Source organism: Vulpes vulpes, chromosome 13 (genome assembly GCF_048418805.1).
Source record: "Vulpes vulpes isolate BD-2025 chromosome 13, VulVul3, whole genome shotgun sequence".
NCBI classification, from domain to species: Eukaryota; Metazoa; Chordata; class Mammalia; order Carnivora; family Canidae; genus Vulpes; species Vulpes vulpes.
The window spans coordinates 121,871,270-121,895,432 of NC_132792.1; the positions used below are offsets into that span (position 1 = coordinate 121,871,270).

The 24,163-nt window shown below is 51.0% G+C and overlaps 1 protein-coding gene across 1 annotated transcript in view; it reads right to left on the reverse strand.

The window, feature by feature from the left end:
- Window positions 1-918: 918 nt before the first annotated feature.
- Window positions 919-24,163, reverse strand: part of PARP1 (poly(ADP-ribose) polymerase 1) — a 38,749-nt gene continuing 15,504 nt past the window's right edge. The window contains exons 6-23 of the mRNA XM_072732703.1: window positions 22,332-22,448; window positions 21,600-21,776; window positions 19,189-19,336; window positions 17,887-18,027; window positions 16,146-16,388; window positions 15,951-16,019; window positions 15,603-15,735; window positions 13,928-14,123; window positions 10,310-10,438; window positions 8,345-8,428; window positions 6,483-6,605; window positions 5,842-5,970; window positions 4,707-4,805; window positions 4,081-4,233; window positions 3,017-3,144; window positions 2,243-2,304; window positions 1,637-1,751; window positions 919-1,447 (exon numbers count right to left, since the gene is read on the reverse strand). Of these exons, the coding sequence (XP_072588804.1) occupies window positions 1,366-1,447; window positions 1,637-1,751; window positions 2,243-2,304; window positions 3,017-3,144; window positions 4,081-4,233; window positions 4,707-4,805; window positions 5,842-5,970; window positions 6,483-6,605; window positions 8,345-8,428; window positions 10,310-10,438; window positions 13,928-14,123; window positions 15,603-15,735; window positions 15,951-16,019; window positions 16,146-16,388; window positions 17,887-18,027; window positions 19,189-19,336; window positions 21,600-21,776; window positions 22,332-22,448 (2,328 nt within the window). The 3' untranslated portion in view covers window positions 919-1,365. The remainder of the gene's footprint in view (window positions 1,448-1,636; window positions 1,752-2,242; window positions 2,305-3,016; window positions 3,145-4,080; window positions 4,234-4,706; window positions 4,806-5,841; window positions 5,971-6,482; window positions 6,606-8,344; window positions 8,429-10,309; window positions 10,439-13,927; window positions 14,124-15,602; window positions 15,736-15,950; window positions 16,020-16,145; window positions 16,389-17,886; window positions 18,028-19,188; window positions 19,337-21,599; window positions 21,777-22,331; window positions 22,449-24,163) is intronic.

A 24,163-nucleotide genomic window follows, 5' to 3' on the forward strand; every position in this document is an offset into this window, starting at 1 on the left:
AGAGCCTGAGTCTTGCTGAATGGCTGATTGGGAGCACATCTCAGGTCAAAGGCACAAGGGCCGAGTGGAGGACACTGGACAGACACAGGACCTACTTTCAAGTGGATTCCCCAAATCCCCTGCTGTTGCCATCAAAGAAAGCCTGCCTGGGTCTCTGGTCAGGAATGACGTCTGCTCCGTTTTCCTCACCAAAAACCCCACGAAAACTTGTTTCAGAAGTCATTGGCTCACTGTGCCTGACACTGAGGCCCACACTTCTCATTCTCCCATCAAAGGCCCTGTGTCCTTGCGATCACCCTAGCATGTTTCGGGGTCATCCCCCTCCCCCCCCAGCTGTGCCGTGAGGCGGTGTGCTGTGTGCTCTGTGGATGGGAGGGTTGGCCCATAAGCCTCCACCAGCACCACCTACCTGATTACCAGAGGCCGCGGGCCCCCGACTTCTGGTTCTTTGCCATCTAGATGGGTGCTCCCATTGGCAATGCCGTCTGCTGCCTGACATTCTTGCCCCCCCCCCCCGAAGCAAATGCCCCCCAGTCGTCTTTATGGACCTTGTACTGAGGATGAACCCGATCCAATCGGAATGAGACCAAACACAATACACAACAAATGTAGAAACCATTTCTGTTTTAATTGAGAAGTACTGTTAGCCCTTGGGTGTGTGCATCAGTGATACCGTTTTAATCTGGAAGACAAAACTAGTCATGGGAAATACAGGAACTTCAAATGCAACTTTTAATTCGCTGCACTGCGCGTTCTGAGGGCTTCCAGATCCAAGTGTGTCCAGAAACAGAAAGCACTTCTTTATTTCTAAGTGTGAGAAATTGTTAACATCCCTCCTCCTCCTGGTCTCCCCACGTAACTCATACAAAAGTGGGGAAAAAAAAGACGATAAATGCAAAATAAAAAAGAAAACCTAAGTAGTATGAAATTAGTTTTTATTTTTACCTCAAAATAAATGCTTAACATTTTTCCAAAACTGAAACTAAAAGTGAACACTTAGAAGGGCGGAAGGAATACCCCCCGGGAAGCCAGTGAGTAAGGCAGACGTCGTGACGTGCGTGGTTCTTCCTGCAGAACTAGTCTAGAACCCCCTTCCTCTTCTACTGTCAGTCATCCCCACCAGGGTGCTGGCCACAGGGGCACCCCCCTGCCCCACCCCCAGACCCACACAAACAAAGGATTTGAAAAGCGGGGGAAACATTGCTTAACACGTGAGCAAACATTCGTAGAAAATCCTTCCTAAGGAGACGGAGTGGAGGTCGATCTCCAGGTGGTGGTACAGCGGCTATTGCCCAGTCAGGCAGTGCGGGGCACTGGGCACCCTCATCCCTGCCACCAGGCTGTGCCTCAGCCTCACGCCCCAGCTCACCACAGGGACGTCTTGAAGTTGAACTTGAGCTTCAGCAGGTATTTCAGGTTGACCTGAGCGATATCATAGACAATGTACCTAGAAGGGGAGCGTGTCAAGGAGCGCCCGGTTTCATGCTGGCTGCCCCCGTCCCGCATACCAACTGGGCTCGCAAGGGCGGGGGGCCTGGCCTGTCCCCCAGTGCAGATCCGACAGAGGGTGTGCAGTCAGCCTGCCCCCCTGGACATCCCTTGGGGCATACAGCCTGGCATGCTCAGAAAAGGATACTCGTTATACAGCAGGCAGGTGTCGTTGACGCCAGAGGAAATCCCAGTTCCAAGAGGGACTTCTACGCCATCCAGAGTAATACTAGCAGAAGGGTCAGGAGTCGTCTTGCCCAAACCTGCAGAGCAGAAGGCATGATAGGAACTGTGAAAATGGAGACTGAAAACATTTCAAGAGGAGATCCATTTTACATTGGGTCTGTGTGTTCATCTTAAAGATACGCATGCATTCCATATTCTATCCTTCCAGCCAGAAACCTGTAGTTACCAATCAAGGTCCCAGGGCCAGAGACTTACTGATCTCACCTGCCCCCACCCCAGTCCTATTTCTGAGCATAGGTCCAAAGCAGCCACTTCAATGTGGCAGGTAAGACCCTGGGTTGCCAGGTGCTTGGAACTCCAGCAGCCCAGATGTTCTGGGCACCCCAACGTCACGAGCCCCACCCCCAGCACCGCAACTGAGAGTCACGTTAAAACCCTGGATCTTGGCACACGAGCGGCACAAGGGGGTGTGACCTGATTCTCTAATGAACCTCCAGCTGTTTTACAGCTGGCCACACACAGACTCCTCCCATGAATCCAGGTAGCAGGAGTTTCTGAAACACGTTACCTTTGACACTGTGCTTGCCCTTGGGTAGCTTGCTGATATGTGAAGCGTGCTTTAGTTCGTACCTACACGAGAAAGGACAGTCTCAGAAGGGCCTCTGAGGGCTCCATGCTCTCAAAAGGTCTGACCAGCAGGAGGCCAAGTGAGAAGAAGAACCCAGCCTGCCCTCCCTGCTGGGAGCTCCCTCCCACCCTGGCTTTAGGGAGTGAAGCGGCAGTTCTCTGAGAACAGTCTGTGTCAGCGATTGCTACTACGTGGCAACTTTGCAGGAGAGGTCCTGTCCTGAGCTGTGGCCGGCCACTCTGGAGGCTTCTCTGCACAGGCCACCCTCCCTGGGCCCCTGGTCTATTACATGACCCTGCTCTCCCATGTCATGACGATTGGACCAAGGTGGACGCCCAATGCAAACAGGACCAACCTGACTTTTTCTGCAAGGAATCTGAAACTGGGATGGATTCCGGTTTGACCTGAGTTGGTCTCCAACAAAAAATCTAACATCTGTGTGCACACACGTGTGCGAGGGGGTGACCATCCCTTATGCAGCCCATAGAAGGATGGATGCCGCCAGTTCCCAAGGCCTGGCTGGATTCCTCAGCCTGGGTACTGGGAAGCACTCCTGGGTCTCCCTCATTCACTTAACTAGAACTGGTTTCTACCATCGTGGCAGGGAATTTTTAGGGTCCCATCCCGGCCAAAGGGAGCTCCCCTTTCTGGACCCACCTGTCCGTCTCCCCCCCACCCCCCACTGGCTGCTCTCCCCAAGATGGGCTGACTCACATGTTCCCAAGGGCAACTTCTCCCAGCAGGATCAGGCCTATGGGGTCTCCCTGGGATGTGTGGCAGTAGTTGGCACTCTTGGAGACCATGTCGGCGAAATAGATCCCTTTACCAAACATGTAGCCTGTCTGGAGGATTGGAAAGGGTCACTGAAGGGGTGTTCGTGGCACCATCGATCCCGAGTACTGACCAGGAGCCAGGCAACGAGGCACACACAGAGGCTGAGCTCATGCAGCAGGCTGTTCAGATCCTGGGTCCCGCCGGGCACCTAAGAAGCTACTTAATCTGCCTGCACCCAGCTTTCTTCCCCTCTGAACAGGAGAAAGAACCTCATGGGGCCCTCATGAAAATTAAATGACTTAGTGAGCAGGTATATCAGTGCCCAGCCCATGTAAACACCCCATAAATGCTGGCTTATTAGATTTATGTCCTTCTGTTAAAAATGGGGTTCAGGGCGGTCAGGGCATGTGCCCAGGTCACATGGCACAAGCCAGTCACTAGACCTCTTTGCTCTTTTCACAATCTGAAAGTGAGAGGGCTGCAGGACTGCCTCTAAGCCCCTGACCAGCGGGTCACCTCTACAATCCAGTGGGTGACGCACCGACCCCTTGTGTCCGGGCAGGGCTTCACTCAGGCAATGCCACGTTTTCCTGAGGAACACACTGAGTTCATGGAGGTCACCCAGCTGGAAGCGGCAGAGGCAGGTCTGGACTCGGCTTGGCCTGTGGCCAAAGCCTGTTCTTTGCATGTCAACACACCCGTTAAAGCAAGGCCCAGACACCCGCTTCTTTTGTTCCAGAAACTATGGCTGATAGAGGTGCAGCCACATCCCCCAGAGTTAGGGGCAGGAGGACAAGGTGTAGACACTCTGGGTGCCATGTGTGAGGGGCCCGGAGAGAGAGAGGTCTGTCAATAGTCCCCTGTTGTTGTGACTCAGCCAAAATCTCCTGTTGCAACAGACCCTGTACGGGGGCATAGGCCCTTCCCACCCAGGGGTTGGTCGGGCTGTGCATGGACACAGCCATCAGAGCAGGTGCTGCCCCCACCCCAGGCCAGGCACCTACCACAGGGGCCTCAGGTGGGGCTATCCGGAGGCCCTGGGACAGGATCCCCGCGAAGTTGGTGGTCCTGGACCCGTGCCACAGCAACCTCCGGTTATGCAGCTGCTTGAAGGGCTTGTAGCGTTGGCTCTCGCCTTCACGCTCAATCTTAAAAATCTGCTCGGGGGTGGGGGTGGGATTAATGGAAGGAAATGCCAGAAGCCGTTGGTTAACAGATTGACCTGACCCAGGAAAACAGGAACGGTCCCTAGAGCTAGAGGCCACAGCAGAGAGAGAGGAGGTTGGGTCAGGTGGGGATGAGCTACTCCACCAGAACCACCTTGCAGAGGCTGCCTTTACCCTGAACGCTACAGGTAGCAGAGGCACCCCTGAGAGGTGCTCCGAGGTGCATCTCATTGTACGTTCTGGATCTCCATCTAGGCTTTGAGATTGGAAAGGAACAGAAAAAGAGATACAAAGCCGCCCCCCAAACCACAACACTGCTAATTTTTCTCAACCAACAAATCAGTCACTTCCTCTAGTTAAAGTAAAGGAAAGGTTTTTTTTTTTTTCCCTGCCTAGACCCAGGCGGGAGTGAGTAGGCAGGAGCCTGTGGGACTAAACGATGGTAAGAGGGGGAAGAGTCTTACATCAACAACCTCCAGGTCATATGCATTGTGCGTGGTCGCGTGAGTGTTCTTAACGTACTTCCTGATGGTCTCGGCTTCCTCAGAATCTCTGTCCACCACCTACAACATTGTTGGGAGTCAGAGTGCAGAAGACCCCAAGTACAGTCACCCCACACGTGGGCCGACACTGCATGAACTGTCAGGTTTTGAGGACAGGATGAGAACTCCGAGTCTCTGGAATTCTCAGGGCTGGGCGCACCATGGCCAGCGTGTCTACCCGATAACCACCTACTCGTTAACATTATCCACGGCGCACAAACACGAGTGCACTATGAAGAAGGTCGAGGTTTCATACTCTCAGCCAAAATGCAGAAAACCCAGGAATTCTGGTTTTCTTCACAGCTTAAAAGGCTTAGAATCGTAAACAGAAAGCAAATAAGCCCTTCACAGAGAACTGGGCCCACAGCATTCCCGTCAGGAGGTGCCCCAGGGACCAAACAAGTGACCTCGGTGGCTTACTCTCTGAGGACCCACAGAACTCTGCTTTGTCTTAGGTAATAAAGCAAAGGCTCTTTCCATTGAGGTAAATATTCCATTCCAGGCTCACGTTAACCTGGCCACACCGCAGGGTCCCAGGAAGGGAGACACGCGGGAAAGGAGATCAGACTCAAGGTCAAGGCAAGCTGGAGGCCGAGTGCCCAAGCCCCCAACACTCCCAGAGTTCAGACTGTGCACCACCTCAAGTCCACAGTATGAACCTAGGTACCGTGTACTAGTATGACTGCCACTAGGAGATTCCACTTTGGAAATGTGCACAACAAGCCTTATAGAGTTCATAGCACACAAGTCTCCAAAAACAGATCCTCTCTGGGTTAAGGAAAAGTGAACTTTCTGGAAGGCTGCTCAAAAACTAGTCTCTGTACCAGAGGCCTGGCTTGGAAGCTGCCTGGCCAACGTGCTCACATACAGATGAGAAGCTCTTGGGTTCTCCAAGGGCCAGGAGCACAGCATCTGGGAACATGCTGAAATCAGGCCAGCTCCTGGGCCCCAGCCATTGGTTTTAAGGAGGCCTCCAGGAGAAATGCATGTTGTAGTTTGGGGACTGTTGCTCTCGGGATGAGTGGTTGGATGCTCCAGAGAAGGGGGTGCCTATTACCTTAATGTCAGTCTTGAGCTTCTCATAGTTGACGTCGATAGGGTCCTTGCTGCTGTCATCAGAGCCACCCCTGAGCAAACTGTAGGCCACCTCAATGTCCAGCAGGTTGTCCAGCATTTCCACCTTGGCCTGGAAGAACAGATAGGAAACCCTGGGCTACGGACCTGGGTGAGGGAGACACACCTTGTTTTACCAGAGAAAATCCATACACAGAGAACAACCAAGAAGGGACAGTGAAAGGAGTACCCCCCAGCTGGTCGGGGACAGCGTGGGACACCAAAGGGGCGTGCTCCCTGGGGGAGAGGAGAGCCAGAAGCTACAAGGCCATGGGGAGAACCGAAGGGGACCTATCGCTGGCACCCGGATGAGGCAGAGATGGAAACTGGGGAGGAACACGTGGTTAGAAAGGGCTGTCCGGCTCCTAAGGCTCGTTCCCCCAGACTAATATGGTAGAACTAGAGAAGGAAAGCATATCTGTCTTGCCTGTGTTGGTCTGCACTGATGTGGGAAGAAATTGTACTTCAAAAGGAGGGCCCAAAGGTGGTCCTCCCAGCACCAGCCTCTACTCTGAGGAAGCACCAGCCAGAACCCGCACCAAAGCCCTGCAGACCCGAGGCTCCCTCCTGAACCCCTTGTGCTACCTGCACACAATCCGCGTTGTTCAGGAGTGGGGGCTTCTTCATCCCAAAGTCGTGGGGGATCAGGGTGTAGAAGCGATTCGAGAGATCCAGGATCTGGGAGTCACTGCTGCCCTGGGACACTGCCTTTGGGGGAGGGCACAGAGATTGAGGCAGCAGGGTTCGGGGTGGACAGAAGCCAGGAAACACAGAGACCATGTTCAAGACCGGTGCACGTCAGTGTCACCCCTCCCGTGCAAGCATTCATTTCCAAAAGACCTGTATCGTTATGGACCTGCAACACTCCCCACCATAATGCAAGGTGTCCATTGCAGCATCTAGGTGGTGAGCTCAGGGGCATTCCCATAAAACCTTCTCAACTTTGTGAGTGTTTGGGAACTTTTCACAACAAAATGTTGAAAGGGAAAAAGCCCCACTCCTATGAATTCTGGTGGCCCCTCCACACCAATCCACTGATCTTCAGCTGTTAAGGCAGGGAGTTCAAGTTCCCTTTGCTGCCACAACGCCAATTCGTGTTCCGTATACATAAGTGCTCACTAAATGCAGAGATGGAGGAGCTAGACCGCTGTGATACTAGACCGACAGGCAGCGGGATGGCCACAGGGTGGTAAAGCACAACAGCTTGGTCCCAACACCCCTCCCTTCCCCCACCACGCAGGCTCTGCATCGCGGGGAAGGACGCGCTACCAGCCTCTCCTGGGGATTCTGGAACAGGGCAGAGCATGGGCAGAGACCGTTCACAGCTCAGCGAGTGGGTAGCAAGGGAAGGGCCAGGGCTCGGAGCAGTGTTTGCTGGATTTAAGAGCTCTGTCTCATGGCTTCTTTCCAAGTACCAGCAGGGAGTCTGCTTCAGCAGGAAGGTCTCACTTCAGCTTCCTGGGTGCCCCTCTTCCTTCACAGGCCAGGCCTGCCCCCCGGCCCCTAGTCAGCCCCTCACAGCACAGTGTTAAAGGACCTGTGGACTAGGGGACGCTGTCAGATGCCCGGTAAGGTGATGTTCAATGAGGATGAACCAAAGTGAAAAAATACTTTGCTATCTGTTTGATTTCCTAGTAACTGCAAAATAACTTTAGCCTTTTTCTACCTTTGTAAAGATTTTCTCTTTGGGCGCCTGGGTGGCTCAGTTGGTGAAAAGTCCACCTTCAGCTCAGGTCATGATTTCAGGGTCCTGGGATAGAGCACTTTGTCAAGGTACCTGCTTGGTTGGCATCCTGCTTCTCCCTCTGCCCCCTCCACTCATGTTCTCTCTCAAATAAATAATAAAATATTTAGGAAAAAGATTTTATTTTTAAGTACTATCTACACCCAATGTGGAGCTTGAACTCAAGACCCTAAGATCAAGAGTCAAAAGCTCCACTGAGCCAGCTGAGTGTCCCAATTTCAATTTTTTGAAGTTTATTTATTTTAGAGAGAATGCACACGGGTGCACCAGTGGGAGGGTCAGAGAGTCTCAGGCAGACTCCCGATGAGCAAGGAGACTGACAAAGGACTTGGTCTCTCAACCCCGAGATCACGACCTGAGCCAAATTCAAGAGTTGGACACTCAACCAACTGAGTCACCCAGGTGCCCCTGAGCCTAACTCTTCAGATCACACAAAATCAGGCTATTTTCAGGAGGTAGGAGAACCAAATGCCTTTATTGGTTTCTAAGAGTTTGTTATACATCTGATGACTGAAAATACAGCTAACTCATTAGTTTTGTGACCCCTTTTGACAAGTAGCGGGCACTTACCATATGTACTGAATTGAAAAAACCTAGGCCCTCATGAGTTGTGGTACAGTACCTCACTGACCCAGAGTCAATGCCCCACAGTGAGCCCACTATCCCCAGAGAGGTTGCCCCCTAGCCATGGGCCTGTCTTTACCTGTTGCACTTCACTGAGGATGGAGTACGCGGCCTGAATTTGCCGTTTGCTCAGCTTCCCCAAGGGCATCTTCTGAAGGTCAATCTGAGAAAACAGGGGAGAATTGTCCCTCTGAAAGCCTATCTGTGCAGTGGCCAATGGCAGAGCTGGAGGGTGCCGCTTCCGGCCTCCTGGCCCTGCTGGAAGCGATCACACAGTTGCCTGGTCTTTATGGGGAGATCCAGAGAGTCTGCCCTGCAGGGCCTGAGTGAGAGGGGGTCATATTCCCTTCATTTACGCAGTGATGAGCCACCAGGGTCTCCTCTACCCCTGATTTGCACTAGGGTAGCTAACTTCCAGGAGAGGGCCCAGCACGACTCCCACTCAGGCCCAAAGCAAGTATGAGGGCCAGCCTACATGGCATCCCCTGGGGTCTCAGAGCCTGGGCAGTTCCCAGGTGAGTAAGGACTATCAAGTGGTGAACAAGGTTTTCGGGAGTACACACTCCTGAACATATCTACTTATATTCAAATTAATGCCATCTTTTTTGAATCGGTTATCTTAAAAGGCTCCACAATTATTTGAGTGACGCTGCTGCTGCTCACAGCTGAAAAATTACCATTAAGACCCGTGGCAAAGACGTAGTGGAAAAGCAAGAATCGCCGCTAGAGGGCCTGGTCCCCATCAGCTATACCTTCCTCCAAGGTCACCCACAGACCTAGTGAGCATCCTGGCCCATGTGGCTTGCTCCCAGTCCCCAGGGCCCCCTGTGCAACCCCACACCTGCACAGATGGAACAGATGGAGCTGAAGGAGCACCAGGCAGGGGCCAGTGGCTGCAGCATCTGATGCTGACCACACACATGGCTTCTCTCCCCTTGAATAGAAACTCTCAAAAAAAAAAAAAAAAAAAAAAAGAAACTCTCCACCTGAGGGGAGATGTGGTTTACAGAACATTACTTAGCTGGAGCCAGGTCTGGGGAAGATAGGAAGATAGGTGAACCATGCTGAGACAATGGGATACGTCAAGGAGCGTGGCATCCCAAGTACGGACCAGAAACTGGCTCTGGGAGCCACAGAGGAAGGAGCTCTGAGAGACAAGAGCAGGGCCAGTGCTCCCAGCTGCAGGGCCCCTGGTCTGTCTCTTCCTGGGAAGCTAAGGCACCTGAGCCAAAGCCAGGACAGGAATGGTATTCTAAAGGAGACTGGCCTAAGAAATTCTATCAACCAGAGCACAGGAAGCTAGAAATGTCATGTGGAACATTTCTCCTAAAACAAAAAAAATGGGAGACCGTCCCTCCCCTGAGCCCATGTCCCTGTTGAGCTCGTCCACCAGCTGTCATATTGGTCAGCCTTCCTGACAGAAGTCGGTACAGGGGTTTATTTGAATGGCACTGCATGAGTCCTGGCCATTTGTAATCCTGTTAGAGGACCTCTAGGACTCCACATTGTTCTCTAACAGCAACTGGACAGGGTCGGCCCTGCCAGGGATTCCACACTCACCTCCCAGGGAAAGCTGAGCCAGGTTGGAGAACAAACAGGGACAGGTGGTCTCATCCATGGCCCTCCCCATCCTGTCCTGGGCAGGAGGAACAGGACAAACCCACCCCCACCTTTCCCTGAAGCAGGAGGAGTTCTGATGGCCTAAGTGTCAGGAATTTCCCACACCTGCTCAGCGCTGCTCACTGGTCACTGTAAATGGGCTACACCTTGAACTTCCAGAACAACTCTGCCTACCCTGCCTCCCTGAGCCACACCCACATGCGGTCACATGGCAGCAAGGGGACAAGAGCAAGAGACGTGGGACCCAGAGGCCAGCTCTCCCTAGCACACTGTACATTTCATGGCAGGTCAGCGATCCCCTGCAAGGGCATGAGCAGCCCAGGCAGAAGCGGACACCTGCCACCAACAGCCCGAGCCCGCTAATGGCCCAGCACTCAACTCTTCAACCCCAGCAGAGCTCCCAAAGGAAGAAAAGTTCAATAACCTCATATTCCACCATGGCTTTCTTCATACTTTCCACGTCAAAGATCATCTTAATGAGGTCCTGTACGGGCTTGGGGAGCTTGGACTTGGTGCCAGGCTTCACTGTCAGCTTCTTCACCGCCTCTTCGTCCTTCATGGAAAAGAGATTGAATCGATAAGAGACCCCCGTTCAACCACCCCAGTGAAATGGTGGCAGCGTCTGGGCGGCAGCGTCTGACCGAGTGTCAATAGCACCAAAGGCTGAGGGAGTGTTGCCAGGAGGAGTGCGTAGGAGTCTGCCCCAGGATCAGACCCTTCCTCTAAGTGCCGCTGAAAGTGCTCAGCTCTAAGCAGGCTGACCTGCAGGCACCCCCTGCCACATGCCCTCACCCCCTCCTGCTCATCACCTGCCCAGGGCCCACTATGGACCAAGAGGACTCTGGACAGATCCTCCCCATTCCTCTCCCACTGCCTCACCCCAGGGCCTCTGTAAGAAGTTCCTACAACCTTCTATACAGTCCCAAAAGATCAAGTACCCAGACCCATTTCCTGCCACACAGACTGATGTATGAGCTCTCCATCCTCCCCTGCCTCATCCCTGCTCCCTGACGAGCTAAGAGCACAAGACTATACTCCTGCTATCTGCAGAACCCAGGCTAGGGGAAAAAAAAAAAAAACAAAAACAAACAACAACCCAGGCTAGGTAGGTCAGGACCACACTGCATTCAGAATGTCTGAACTCTTGTCACTTATGAACCAGAGTAGGGTAGGGACTGCGGCCTGTCCATCAGATTGTCCCTAGCAACTAGCCACAGCTGGTATTTGCTCTGAGTGAACATTGATCCTGGAATCTGTTGAGCTGCATGGAGGAACCTGTGCTGTGTTCATGCCCCTGGCTGCAGCCGTCAGCTTGACTTCATGTTCAAACACGGAGTCTGCAATGCTTTTGTATTCCCTGCTTATGGCTCCACTGGAAGGCAAACTGTTAATGGTTAAAACCCTTCGTAAGTACATATTCTCTGTGACTTGGTATCTCCAACGCTAGTGGTAATAACCACAGAAATATTTATGAATGCAGTAGCCTCATTACAGATGGTTTATAGGCCATGAACTACAACCTGACATCTGTGCAGCCCTAACAGATAGTTGCTCCAGACCAGTGCAGATTAACTCACTGGCTGCTGTTCTGAAAGACAGCCAGTCTGAATGCAGATGTGTCACAAGGGCTAAAAACACACCAGATTTCAAAGATTTGGTTTCAGAAAGGTGGGGGAGGGGAGAAAAAAAAGAAAGGAAAATTATTTTTTTTTTAGGAAATTATTAAGATAGTTTCAGTTTTTTTTTTTTACTTTTTAAAATGTAGCGCCTGCAACAGTATAATCTACATAGTGGTTGTGGGTGCTCTCAACACAGCCTGTGGAGCAGGACTCCAGTTCTCTGGTGAGGAAAAGTATCCGTGGAGAAACAGAGGCACTAAAGACATACACCATTATTGTAACCGTACTAACTCTAGGTTGACTATGATTTTGTCTTTGTCTTTCTCAAATTTTCTAAAATGTTATTTTTGAAATCAGAAAAATTAATCAGTAGGGAACGCTGCTGAGTCAATCTCCAGGGTCTTCAAACTTGTCATTACAGATACAAATTCTATTTTTCTTTTAAAGATTTTATTTATTTATTCACGAGAAACACAGGCAGAGACACAGGCAGAGGGAGTAGCAGGTTCCCCACAGGGAGCCTCATGGGAGAATCGATCCCAGGACCCCAGGATCACAACCTGAACCAAAGGCAGATGCTCATCCACTGAGCCACCCAGGTGCCCCTAAGTTCTATTTTTTTTTTTTAAAGATTGAAGTAATCTCCAGGGATGCCTGAGTAGCTCAGTGGTTGAGCATCTGCCTTTGGCTCAGGGTATGATCCCAGGGTCCTGGGATTGAGTCCTGCATTGAGCCTGGTTCACTCTCTGCCTATGACTCTCATGAATAAATAAAATCTTAAAAAAAAAGTAATCTCCAAAGTCAACATGGGTCTCAGAAACTCACAACCCTAAGATCAAAAGTTGTTACCAAAAGAGCCAGCCAGGTGCCTCTAAATTCTATTTTTAATGGTGAGAGCTTAAAATACTCTATTAACTAGAAACCACTCATTTGAAACACATTAAGCCTCAAAGATTAAGAATTAAAATCTCTACTCCTCTATAAATCTCTTGCCCTCTGGGAAGTAAACATGCCCCCCACCTTTATTAAAGTACAGCTGACTCTTGAACAACACAGGTTTGGACTGTGTGGGCCCACTTATACATAGATTTTTAAATTATTATTTTTTAAAAAATTTTTATTTATTTGAGAAAGAAAGAGCACACAAGTGAAGAGGGAGAAGCAGACTCCTAACTGAGGAGGGAGACCAACAGAGGACTTGATCCCAGGACCCTGAGATCATGACCTGAGCCGAAGGCAGATGCTTCACCCACTGAGCCACCCAGGTGCCCCTGGATTTTCTGTTCTTTAAAAAAGAAATATATGAATGCCCTGCTGGCTCAGTAGAAGAGCATGTGACTCTTGATCCTGGGGTTGTGATTCTGAATCTGACGTGGAGTATAGAGTTCACTTAAATAAATAAAAAATCATTAGAAAAAAAGTGTATTTTCTCTTCATAATGATTTCTTCTCTCTAGCTTAGTTTATTATAAAACTACGGTATGGAATACATGTAACACAAAATAAGCTGTAACCAACTTTTCCTACTAGTAGGGCTCCTGGTCAACAGCAGGCAATTAGTGAATTGGGGAGTCAAGTTGTATGTGGATTTTCGACTGCATGGGGGGAGGGGTCAGTACCCCAAACCCTCCATGTCATTCAAGGGGCAAGTGTCACAGATTTTCATATAAAAACCAGGGTAAGCATCGCGCCAGAGAAGACCTCCATAAAGCTATCTGGTGACGTACACAGGAAGGTGAGCTAGCTACAAATGTGTTAACAGAAACCATCAGACCTGGGACCCCCAAACCATGACCTAGGAGAGCCCGGGTCACTGTAATTCTATCTTGATGATAAATCAGGTCACATGACCGGTGATGAAACACAGGGTCAGGGAAGAAGACGCATCTAAGAATTACTCCCGTTGCACCAAGTGAGCAAAGACTGACCCCCGCCATGCTACCTGTGTTGTCTGAGCTTATCCTGCACCATGTGGATTTGATTCATATGTACATGCGCTTTCTATCTGTGAGGATGCCCATGTGATTTGTTTACTATATTCCTGCTGCAGTGCACCGGTTTCTGCGTGTTGGGCTGACCTTGCATTCTCAGGTATTAAATCCTGTGCTGTGCCCCATTAATTAGCAGGTGGTTAGGACTGTGTCTATAACCCTATGGACATTGGAGTTGTCCTACCGTATCTCTGGTTTTGGTGTCACAAGCCTCACGTTTGGTAACATTGGCCTCACGTCACAAGCTGGGAAGTGTCCCCCCACCCTCCCCGACTCTTATTTGTGGAAGAGTTTCAGAAGGATCAGTGTTAGTACTTATTTGAGCATTTGGAACCATTTACCAGAGAGGCTGTCTGACCCAAGGCTTATTACAGAAACTCTGGCACCCATTGCTTTTGCCAAAAGCAGATGATGGAAGAAGCTAAGTGATTACCTGGCCATAGTCAATCTCCAGAGGGTAGAATTTTTTGGGATGCTTCGTGAAGTTCTTGGCGTGCCAGGCATTCCCAGTTTTCTCTTCATACAATTTCATAAAGTGCTCGATGGCTTCCTCCTTGGACGGCACCTGCTCCAGTTTGTTGCTGCCAATCACGGTGCCCACACGGCCCCAGGACCTAAAGATCCAGTACCTGTGACAGGGCGTGGAGGGAGGGTAAGGATCAGATACAAACTGTGGGCTGGCCACTCACGTCTCGGCAGGTTTCTCTTTCCTGCCACTCCACTTGGAGGAGAAAGAGCTTCAACCCACAAAATGCTGACTGACACAGAAACCAGAAAAAAAACACTGTGGACTTTTGCTTTTGATGGAACTGAGGAGTAGAACTTTAAAGAACGCCCCTTCAAATTTCATCGGTGAATGGGCCCTAGGACATGCCCAAGAACAGGTTACACTGGCATCTGGCAGGCAAGCTTGTGGAGTGAACCCCGGGGCTTATAATAAACTCTAACTTGATATAAACACCTGATTTCACTCCTCAAAGAAATACAGTAAGCATCATTTGGCAGTCCCGTGCTCAAGAGATGCAACCGTTAGGGACATGCTTGAAAGATTCTGAAGGCTCTGGGGCTCAGCTCAGAGGCTGAGATGTGACAAGCACTGGGTGTGTGTGTCTGTGTGTGCACGGGGGCTCGTGTGCACGTGTGTCAGTGGCATGGAGGCTGAGCCCACAGTGTCAGGCCACCATTCTCTGTTCCCATGTCAACCTGGGGTACACACCACAGGTACCCGACACGCTGTGCTGCTTAGTTTTTTTTTTTTTTTTTTGGGGGGGGGGTTCGTCTTTCTTAAAATAATGGAAATAATGTATAAGCTGAGTTTTAAGTCACAATAAGATGATATCAGAACCTCAGACACAAGATTTATTTGTATGCACTTTTAAGTAAACCAAAGAATTTAAAGAAGATCTAGGGCTTCCTGGAGGTTTTCTGGGTTCTTGCACAGAGATACAGAAACATAATCCCTGCTTGCATTTTTCCCTGGAAAGGTCGGGAGGTGCTTTCCCCAACTGTCCTGAAGAAATGTCCAGATCTGAAAGCCCATGCTGCCCCTTCAGTGAAAACCAGTTAAAGTGGGCCACCAGAGCAGATGATAATCCACATGCTGGAAGGCTTATTTCTTCAGAAAATCTAAGTAGCCTACTAGATAGTTTGGACCCTCAGGGTCACTTCTGAGCCACTTGCCAGGTGAAACTTTTGGTGAGAAATAGAGGCAGTGGGAAGAACCAAGCCACCCAGTGCTTACAGATGGCTGCTGGCCACGGTTTCTTAAAAGGGCTGAGTTGGCTCCCACAGGGCCACCGCTACACAGCTTCTGCCTTTCAAATAACTCCTGGACTTCCAGTGGGGAAAATTTCTGCTTGCTAACAAGAAACAGTCCAGGTTAACCCACAAGTTCTGGTCCCACCAAACTTTACCTCCAAACGTGTGTACAGGGGTCAGACACTCTGGATTCAAAGGGCCGTTAAGAGTCCTGGGAGATGGTGGGACAACACACCCTGTGAAGCTGGGGGGGCCAGACTCCAGGGAACCAGGCCTCCCCACACCCCTCTCGGGCCTACCCCCTTCACGGGGCCACCTCACAGGCATTCCGTCCTATCCCCAGAACACACCTGCTTTCTTTGTCATCCTCCAGGAGCTGCAGCTTGTAGTAGGAGTTGGTTCCCTTAACGATGTCTACCAGGCCTAGGGTGGCGCTGAACACCTTCCCACCTTTCTCCAGGACATGTGCAGAGTGTTCCAGACCTGTGGAAGAGGCAGGGTGCCTTGTTTTAACTCCCATGAGGGGCCAATGCACTCCGGGAGAAGGGGGTCTGCAGGCGGTAAGGGGTGGGGGGCTTTCACACCCCCAGACACCATACTGCCAGTCAGATGATGCCCAAGAGGTAGGAGGGCACAGGTGTGGCCTGGGCACCCCTAGTCTCTTGACCGCCCATCCACTCCTGCTCCTGTGTGCTCACCCGAATCTGGATCAACAGCAGCACCACCTTTCAGAGTTAATTTCATTCTCTTCTCAGATTTGTTGATGCCTTGGAAGACAAGAACCGTAACTGCTCAAGTAAAACAGAACTAGGAAATACGGGTGGGGTGGAAGGCAGGACGAGGGAGCGGTCTGCCAGCATCCACAGACCATCTCAGGAGTTTGTGGGCCTCACCTTCCTCCTTGACAGGGCCCTTGCTCTTCTTGGAGAGCGCAGCTCCTGATTTGGCTTTAGGGGCCGCAGGCTCTGCTGGCTCTGCCTTCACCTCAGCCCCCCAGGGAGCCAGCACATGGGCGGAGAGCAAATCCTGAAGGCTCCTGGTGGAATCAGACACGTCCCGGAGAAAATCCTCAGACACCACTCGGATGCTGGCCTCTCTCACCTCCTCCATCTTCTTGTTCATCTTCTCTACCTCCTCTGTTCAAACCAGGGGAAGAACGGCCGAAGCATTACGTGTAAAGTAAAGCCAGAGCCCTGTTGACTGAGCCTGAGCCCCTCCTTGTCACCTAGTGCTGGGGGCCCATGTACAGTGCCGCCTCCTACACATGGGTCTAGGCCTGTGGGCAGATGCACCTCAGAAAAGGAGCCATCTGCAGCCCAAACGGTAGGAAAGTGCTCGACCCTGCACCTCCCCAGGGCATCCCCAAGCACATAACAAGCAACTGGTTGCCCCTACTCTGCAGGATGCCCCTTAATTCTACGGACAATTTCCCTTACATGTGGAAGCATTCTAGTTTGATGTGGTCCTGTTGGTCTGTTTTTTTTCTCTTGGTGCCAGAGTCAAAAATCACCAAAACCAGGGTCAAGGAGCTCCCTGTCTATTCTGTGCTCTCTTCTATGAATTTTGTAGTTGTGGGTCTCACATACAAGTCTACAATCCATTCTGAGTAAATTTTTGTGAGCAGTGTGAGGCAGGGATCTGGCTTTCTCCAGAGTGTATTCTTGGCTTTCTACCCTGTTCTGCTGACCTCTGGGTGTTCACACGTCAGCTCCACACTACTCTGATACTACAGCTCGCAATGTAGTTTGCAATCAGGGAGCATGATGCCTCCTGCTCTGTCTTTTCTCAAAACTGCTCTGGCTGTTTGGAGCATCTGTGGTTCCACATGCATCTCAGGATTGTCTGCTCCACTTCTGTGAGGAACCAGCACCAGCTTTTCACAGGTAATGCAGGAATCTGTCCTGCTTCCAGTGTGTGGAGTGCCTTTGACTAAGTAAGCTACTTATCTCCAATCCTTCAAGATTTTTTCCTCTGAGACTTTACTTGTTCTTTTGTTTTGAATTCATCCCCATTTTTTCTGTCTTGCCTCACTCTATGGGTAGGCGAGACAAGTACCTCTCCTGGTCCTGAAGGAGTCCTTGTATAGGAGGTGAGTGTTTGTCAGCCCCGCCCCGGCTCTGCTGTTCCTCAAACCCCCAAGCTTGTCCATGCAGCTGCTGTGCTTTTCAGAGCCCCCAGTGGTTGTGCCAAGACCATTCATGTCCCCAAAGTGAGGCGCTCTGGTCAGCTCGGGAGAGAAAGCATGTGAACATACACGACACAGAGTGGCTTCACAAAATACAGGCACTGGTTTCCCTTCAGACCCAAACAATGCTGCTGACCAGACACCTACCTGGGAGTGCCCTGCAGATGCCACACCATACTCAGTGTCCCCTTACTCAAGCTCACCGCCATGGCAGGAAGCACACTGTGCACCTGTTCTACAACCAGGTTCAACTCACTTTTTTTTTTTTTTTTAAAGATTTTTATTTATTCATGAGAGACACATAAAAAGAGAGACAGAGACACAGACAGAAGGAGACACATGCAGGGAGCCTGAAGTGGGATTCGATCCTGGGACTCCAGGATCATGCCCTGAGCCAAAGGCAGACGTGCTCAACCACTAAGCCACCCAGGTGTCCTGGTTCAACTCACTTTTGGTACTGATGCACAGGGAGGCCTTGTTGGCTGTGCCTGTCAACTTTCCCCCGAGTTTCTCAATCATGGCCTTCACCTCATCCTTGTTCCGTGAGAGTTTCCCAAGAGTCAGGATCTTCATGTTGGACAATGGCTTACCTGGGAAAAGAGAACAGTGGTTAGGCAGCGAGGTCTCAGGGAGGCTGGGACAGGTTGCAGGGCCTGGACACCCTCAGCTCCCCTCTGGTACCCGAGTGATAAGTATATGAAAACAGAGGCCGAGGGCTATTGGGAAAGCAGGATAGGACAGCAAGTGGAGAGCCTGTCTCGTCCCCTAGCACACAAAGGACCAGGCTAGGGGAAAAGCCACATAACAACACTGTCCTGTGAGCAGGCTGGCCTGGCCAGCAGGGTCTCCTGGCTCTGTCCCACAGGGAGACCCAGAAAGCTGCATGTGGGGACCACCAGGCTGGTAGTGGGACGGGAGGCAGAGAGCTGAGCTCCCAATTACTTTTCTTTTCCCAACTCGCAATTTCTTATGTGATACTTATGAACCTCATCAAATAGATTAAGACTTGTTAAGGGCAGTCACTCCACGCTGTGGTCAGCAGGATGCCAAGCTAGATAACCGATTCCAAACACAAAGACCCTGGCACTTCCCTAGCATGGAGCCCAGATCAGAAAGCCCCATGACAGGGGCTGTGCCTGGGTGTGGTGAGAGTGGATCAGGGCTGGCTCCGCACTCCTAGAACAGGAAGGGAAACGTCCCTCAAGCCCTTCCTGTGAGGGCAAGTCAAGACTGACCCCACACCCCAAATAACAGACTGACTCAGAATGACCATGCACACGTAGGCCTCCTGGGGCGGGGGAGGTCATTAACAGGCTCACATTCAGGGTCGGCCCCTTGTCTTCCACCCACCCACCTGTGGCTGTAGCCCTTAGGCTATACCATGTGTCTCTGAGTGAACAAAGGCAGCAAGTCTCTTCTCTGGATGGAAAACTGATCTGTGTCTGTGGTGTGGAATATTTGTATTCATAGGAGTTGGAACCTGCTTCAGCGGCCAAGGTCTCTAGCAGGTCTGTGTGTGCAAAAGACCCAACCATCTCATCAGGCTCAGGATGACTGATGGACACAGGGCTGCCCAGAGGCACGAAAGCAAAGTCTGTCGTGTGGTTTGGACGACATTCTGAATGTCACTCTCGGTAAGGCTGCCCTAAGGATTGGCAAACAGAGAATCTGGAGAGACCCTTCTCCTGCTAAGATCATGGGCCCCCCCCTCATGGCCCCCCCCCTCCCTGCAGGCAGCCCTGGAGCCCTACCTGGCGGAGTTGAGCTGTTTACACCAGCAGGCGCCAAGGCAGTGGAGGGTGGAGGTGCCGCTGCCACTGGGGCACTGGTCTCAGGGGGAAATATCCGGTCCTGCTTTTTGATCTTCAATTTCTTGAGATAAGAGATTTCTCGGAATTCCTAAAGAATTAAAGTTTCAGTTAAGAAACCAGTTCTCCCTTAAAATTACCGTCTGCCACAGCAAAGGTTTGGTTCGTTCAAACTAAGGAATTTCATTTTACTTCTCGTGATAAGGAATGACAAGAAAACAAGACAATGGGGCACCTGGGGGGGCTCAGTGGGTTATGGACTCTTGGTTTCCATTCAGGTTGTGATCTCAGGGTCGTGGGATGGAGTCTGTTAGGCTCCATGCTCAGTGGAGGGGGAGGTCCTGCTTGAGATTCTCCCCGCTCCCCCGGCCTAAAGAGATTCTTTCTCACCCTCTGCCCCTCCCCCTGCTTGCTCTAAAATAAATAAATCCTAAAAAAGATTCGAGATTTCCAGCACAAAATACACGATCACTGCAAACACAGTGCTTATTTCTAGTGCTTCCACGGTTAGGATAATGCTGGCATGGATGCTGTAAGCAAAGAGTTTTCCTGAAACATCAACCAACCAATCATGAATCAGCTGCCACGGCCTGAAACCCCCAGGCCTGGCCCTCGAGAGGCCCCTCAGGGGTCACATGCCCACCTCCCAAGACTGCACTGACTGGGAGAGAGGTTACTTCCCGAGAGGAAACCAGAGAGCTCCCCTCCCTTCTGAGAAGGTAACGCGGCTGCTAAGAGCAACAAGCGTTCCATAAGGACTCCTCCGGAGTTCAGGAACAGCATGGTCCAGGCAAGGAAGAGCCCACTCCCGTGTACCTGTGCTCCATGAATGCCCCGGATCAAAGGAGCAACAGACCATCTCCAAGTCATGCTGAACACTTACTGTGCCATATTATCATGGTGAGGTTATGAAGAGTTTCTTCTTTCAAGAAAGCAGTTCAGTGGTGACTGGGTCAGACACGTGAAGGCTAATGTGACAACAGATGGGGAACTCTGGGGGGGCTCCCTGGAGGCAATGACCTGTTTAGGCAGCTAGGGGCCAAAAAAGCAGGGTCCAAGCAAAGACGTATGACTGACATACTGTGGGATGCAGGGAACACTGGGTGGTCAGTGTTCTATTGCTGGGAATGTAAAGAGCTAGAGAGACAGTGTGTGTGCATGTGCAGCAGCAGTGACAGTACCCAGGAAGACAAGGGCAGCACAGAGCCTGAGGAAGGCCCACAGAGAGCAGCAGGCTTACATGGAGCTGGGAATCCGTGAATCTGCACAGGCGGCAAGCACTGTGGACCTGAAAATAGGTCTTACACACACAGGTACCTTCAAAAGTAAGCACAATGCTGTGCAACTGGCCTGTGAAATACAAAATGGGTCCCCACTCCTTATGATCTCATTTTCTCACAGATAGTAAAAGGGGTACAGGTACCACACACAGGTATGTGACATTTGCAAACTCAGAAAAACTGAGAGAATATTTCCACGTGACCCAAGGAATCACTGAGGTCTTAAGGACACAAGCAGTGATGAGGTCAGAGCTGTTTTTGAGTGATGGCTCAAGTACAAGTATAGAGAAAACAGTGAGGTGGGGCACAATGATGGCAGCAAGCAGGGGAGGCAAGAGGGTGGCAGGAAAACAGAGTTCAAGTGTAGGTGCTGTGCTGACGGAGCCAGTGGGACTCCCGAGTGACATGCTAAGTCCTGTGCCACCGGCCCACAGGTTTGGCCTCCTGCACAAGCACAAGAAGTGAGGCAGCCCTGCCCACACAGAGTCTGAGGGTGCAGACAGTCCCAACTGAGGATTTCCAAGTGAGTTTTTGGTATCCTGAGAATTCAACATGCATTCCCATTAAAAAAAAACAAAAAACAAAAAAACCACTACAACAGGAGGAGATACTTGAACTCCGGACCCAACTCCCCTTAGCACTAAGGCAGGAAAACATCCTTAGGAAATTGTCTCCTATCACCGAGGCGGGAATTATCATCATTCATTTGTTCACCAGCGGGTCTTTTGTACCTAGAACAGTGCCTGGCACATAGGAAGCCCTCAATAAGCAAATACAAAGGTAATTCATGGTCTTGGCAACCAAGAGGACAATGCCAATCGTCAAAACCTTATGCCAATAGGACAAAACTTGTACTCCTGCTAGGACTGCTTGTGCTTCTATGTTTGTGGAGTTTGCAAACTTACAGACCAATAATACGGTTTTATATTCTGAGTGTAAGGATGGCCTTGTCACAAAGACTAAGAACACAGCACTGCAGTCATGGTGACTTGGAGTGTGAACAAGCCCAGAAGAAGGGATGATGGTGTTCTTCTGCTAACATCCAAGAATCCACCCCCTCACACACCCACTTACCTTCGGGGTCACCCACTCCTTCCGGCTGGGTGTCTGTGTCTTGACCATACACTTGGTCCAGGCAGTGACATCCCCGGTACAGTAGTAGGCATCACTCTTGAAGACCAGCTGGCCTGAGCATTCCTCACAGGGAAGGAGGGCACCGAACACCATGCCATCAGCCACTCGGTCCAAGATCTGAAGCCAGGTAGCAAACAGGTCAAGAGAGGAGAGGAGAGGCTATAGGGAAGGACACTTACCGACCCAGGAGGAAGAGCAGGAAGACCTTGCTAACTAAGAGAGAAAGGGCTGGCCCCGATACGGACTCCTCGGGGCAGCTGGTTACAGGCAGAGCTTGGACTTCTCTGAGAGGCCTCACGTCTCCACGTGAAGTGCCACAGTCCCTACCCCCTGGTGACTTAGAACAGTGTCCTGCTACCGCACAAGGAGCAGAGCCAGTGGGGCAAACCAGTGGGGTGCAGGTAGGCCTCCCTTCACCACGGGTGGCTCCACGCCCTCCAGACCTACAGTCCCTGGGTGTCTGGGCCAAAATGTGTGGCACAAGCACCCAAGGCATATTCATAGCCCACCCTGGTCTCCTCCCTAAGCCCAGGGCTGACGTATGGGGTTTTCCTGTCCCCAGATGTGGTGACTGCGATGGCAAAGACTACACCGCAGAACCACAGCATTTCCACTCCTCCCATCACCACTCTGGCCGCCTCCTGCGTCTCACTGTACATGAAGGCAGCTCACCGCTGACTCCCCAGATGGCACTTGCTGCTTGTTGAAGATGAGCAGCTCTTTCAGGTCATTTGTAGAACACACTTTCTTTAGCTCGTCCTTGATGTTCCAGATCAGCTCGTTCTGGGCCTGCAGACAAAGCCAGGCAGCTGACAGACCAGCCCTGTCCATACAGAGACCCCACCGTGGCTGGTGGAGTGTGTGTATGTGTTCTACCCGCCTCCACTGGTGTCCTCTTGGGGCAGCTGAGCTGTGCCTCTAAGCTGGTCCCCTCCACACGCCCGTGGAGTCTGTTCTAACCAGAGCATGCCGGGGACAGACAGACCTCAGAGGGAAGAGCCGGGACGTGGCTGTAGGGACGATTCTCAAGCACCCCTGCTGGCCTCAGTGGCATATCACACTAAGCATCACACAGGAACAGATCTGTGCTTTTCAGGACAAGAGTTTTCCATCTTGGAGGCAATATGCATGCAGTGCCTACTCTTTGTGGAAGCACTACAGCATCTTGTTTACCCTGACCACCACCCATGATTCCATCAACCTCCTTCCCTGCTACAGTCCTGGACAAGCTCTTCACCACTCTCGGCCGCAGACCACACCCCTGCAAACCAGACATAAAAATGCTGGCCCCGCTGACCCCATGGAGTTGCCCTCCACGCCACGTGAGGATTTTAACGGCATCTGGTTTTCAAAATATCTTACTTTTAAGTAATCTTTACCCCTCACAGAATAGGGCTCAAACTGAGGACCCTGAGATCCAGAGTCGCACACTATCCACTGAGCCAGCCAAGCATCCCTCAAGTGAGGAAGGTTTTAATGCGACCAGCAAAGTGCCACCACACACATCTGGTATCTGCTCCCAGCTCTGCCGTACCTGCCCTGCATCCCTCTGCACCCGTGCCACATCGCCAGTTACGGGTACAAGGTGGCAAGTCTAGCAGGACAAGTTTATTTTTAAAAATTTTCACTTATTTAATCATGAGAGACAGAGAGAGAGAGAAAGAGAGAGAGATAGAGACACAGGCAGAGGGAGAAGTAGGCTCCACGCAGGGAACCTGATGTGGGACTCAAGCCCGGGTCTCTAGGACCACGACCTGGGCTGAAGGCAGCACTAAACCGCTGAGCCACTCGGGCTGCCCAAAGCAGGACAAGTTTAAACGGAGGAAATGAACTACTTCACCTGCTTGACTAAAGTCAGAGGGCCAGTGGACATGGATGCGCCAGGCTGGCAAGGCCAGGGGAACATGTGAATTTCCAACTTTCTTTTTATCTATGATGATGCTTGAGAAAACACCCAAAAAGGCAGAGGGCAAGTGCAAAAGAACACCAACCACAACCCTGCCAAGCCAGTTTAACACACTTCAGACATGGTTTCACTGAAGGACAATTACACTGTATCGATGATTCTTAAGAAGAAGCTAGAACCAGGGCAGCCCCGGTGGCGCAGCGGTTTAGTGCTGCCAGCAGCCCAGGGCACGATCCTAGAGATCCAGGATCGAGTCCCATGTCAGGCTCTCTGCAAGGAGCCTGCTTCTCCCTCTGCCTGTGTCTCTGCCTCCCTCTCTCTGTGTGTCTCTATGAATAAGTAAATAATAATAATAAAAAAAAGCTAGAACCAAATCAGAAACTGCTTTGAATTTCTACACCACTGGCAAAAACTGAATTCTCTCATAAGCACCAAGCTGATGGCACACAGAAATCATGTTCCCAAAAATGACTGAGGACAGTTCTCCCCTGGTTTTCCCAAACACCCAGCATTTTCTGATCAATACCTTCTATTTTGATTCAACACATCATCAACACAGTGCTGAATCTTTCTGGTCGATGACAATAGACTTAATGGG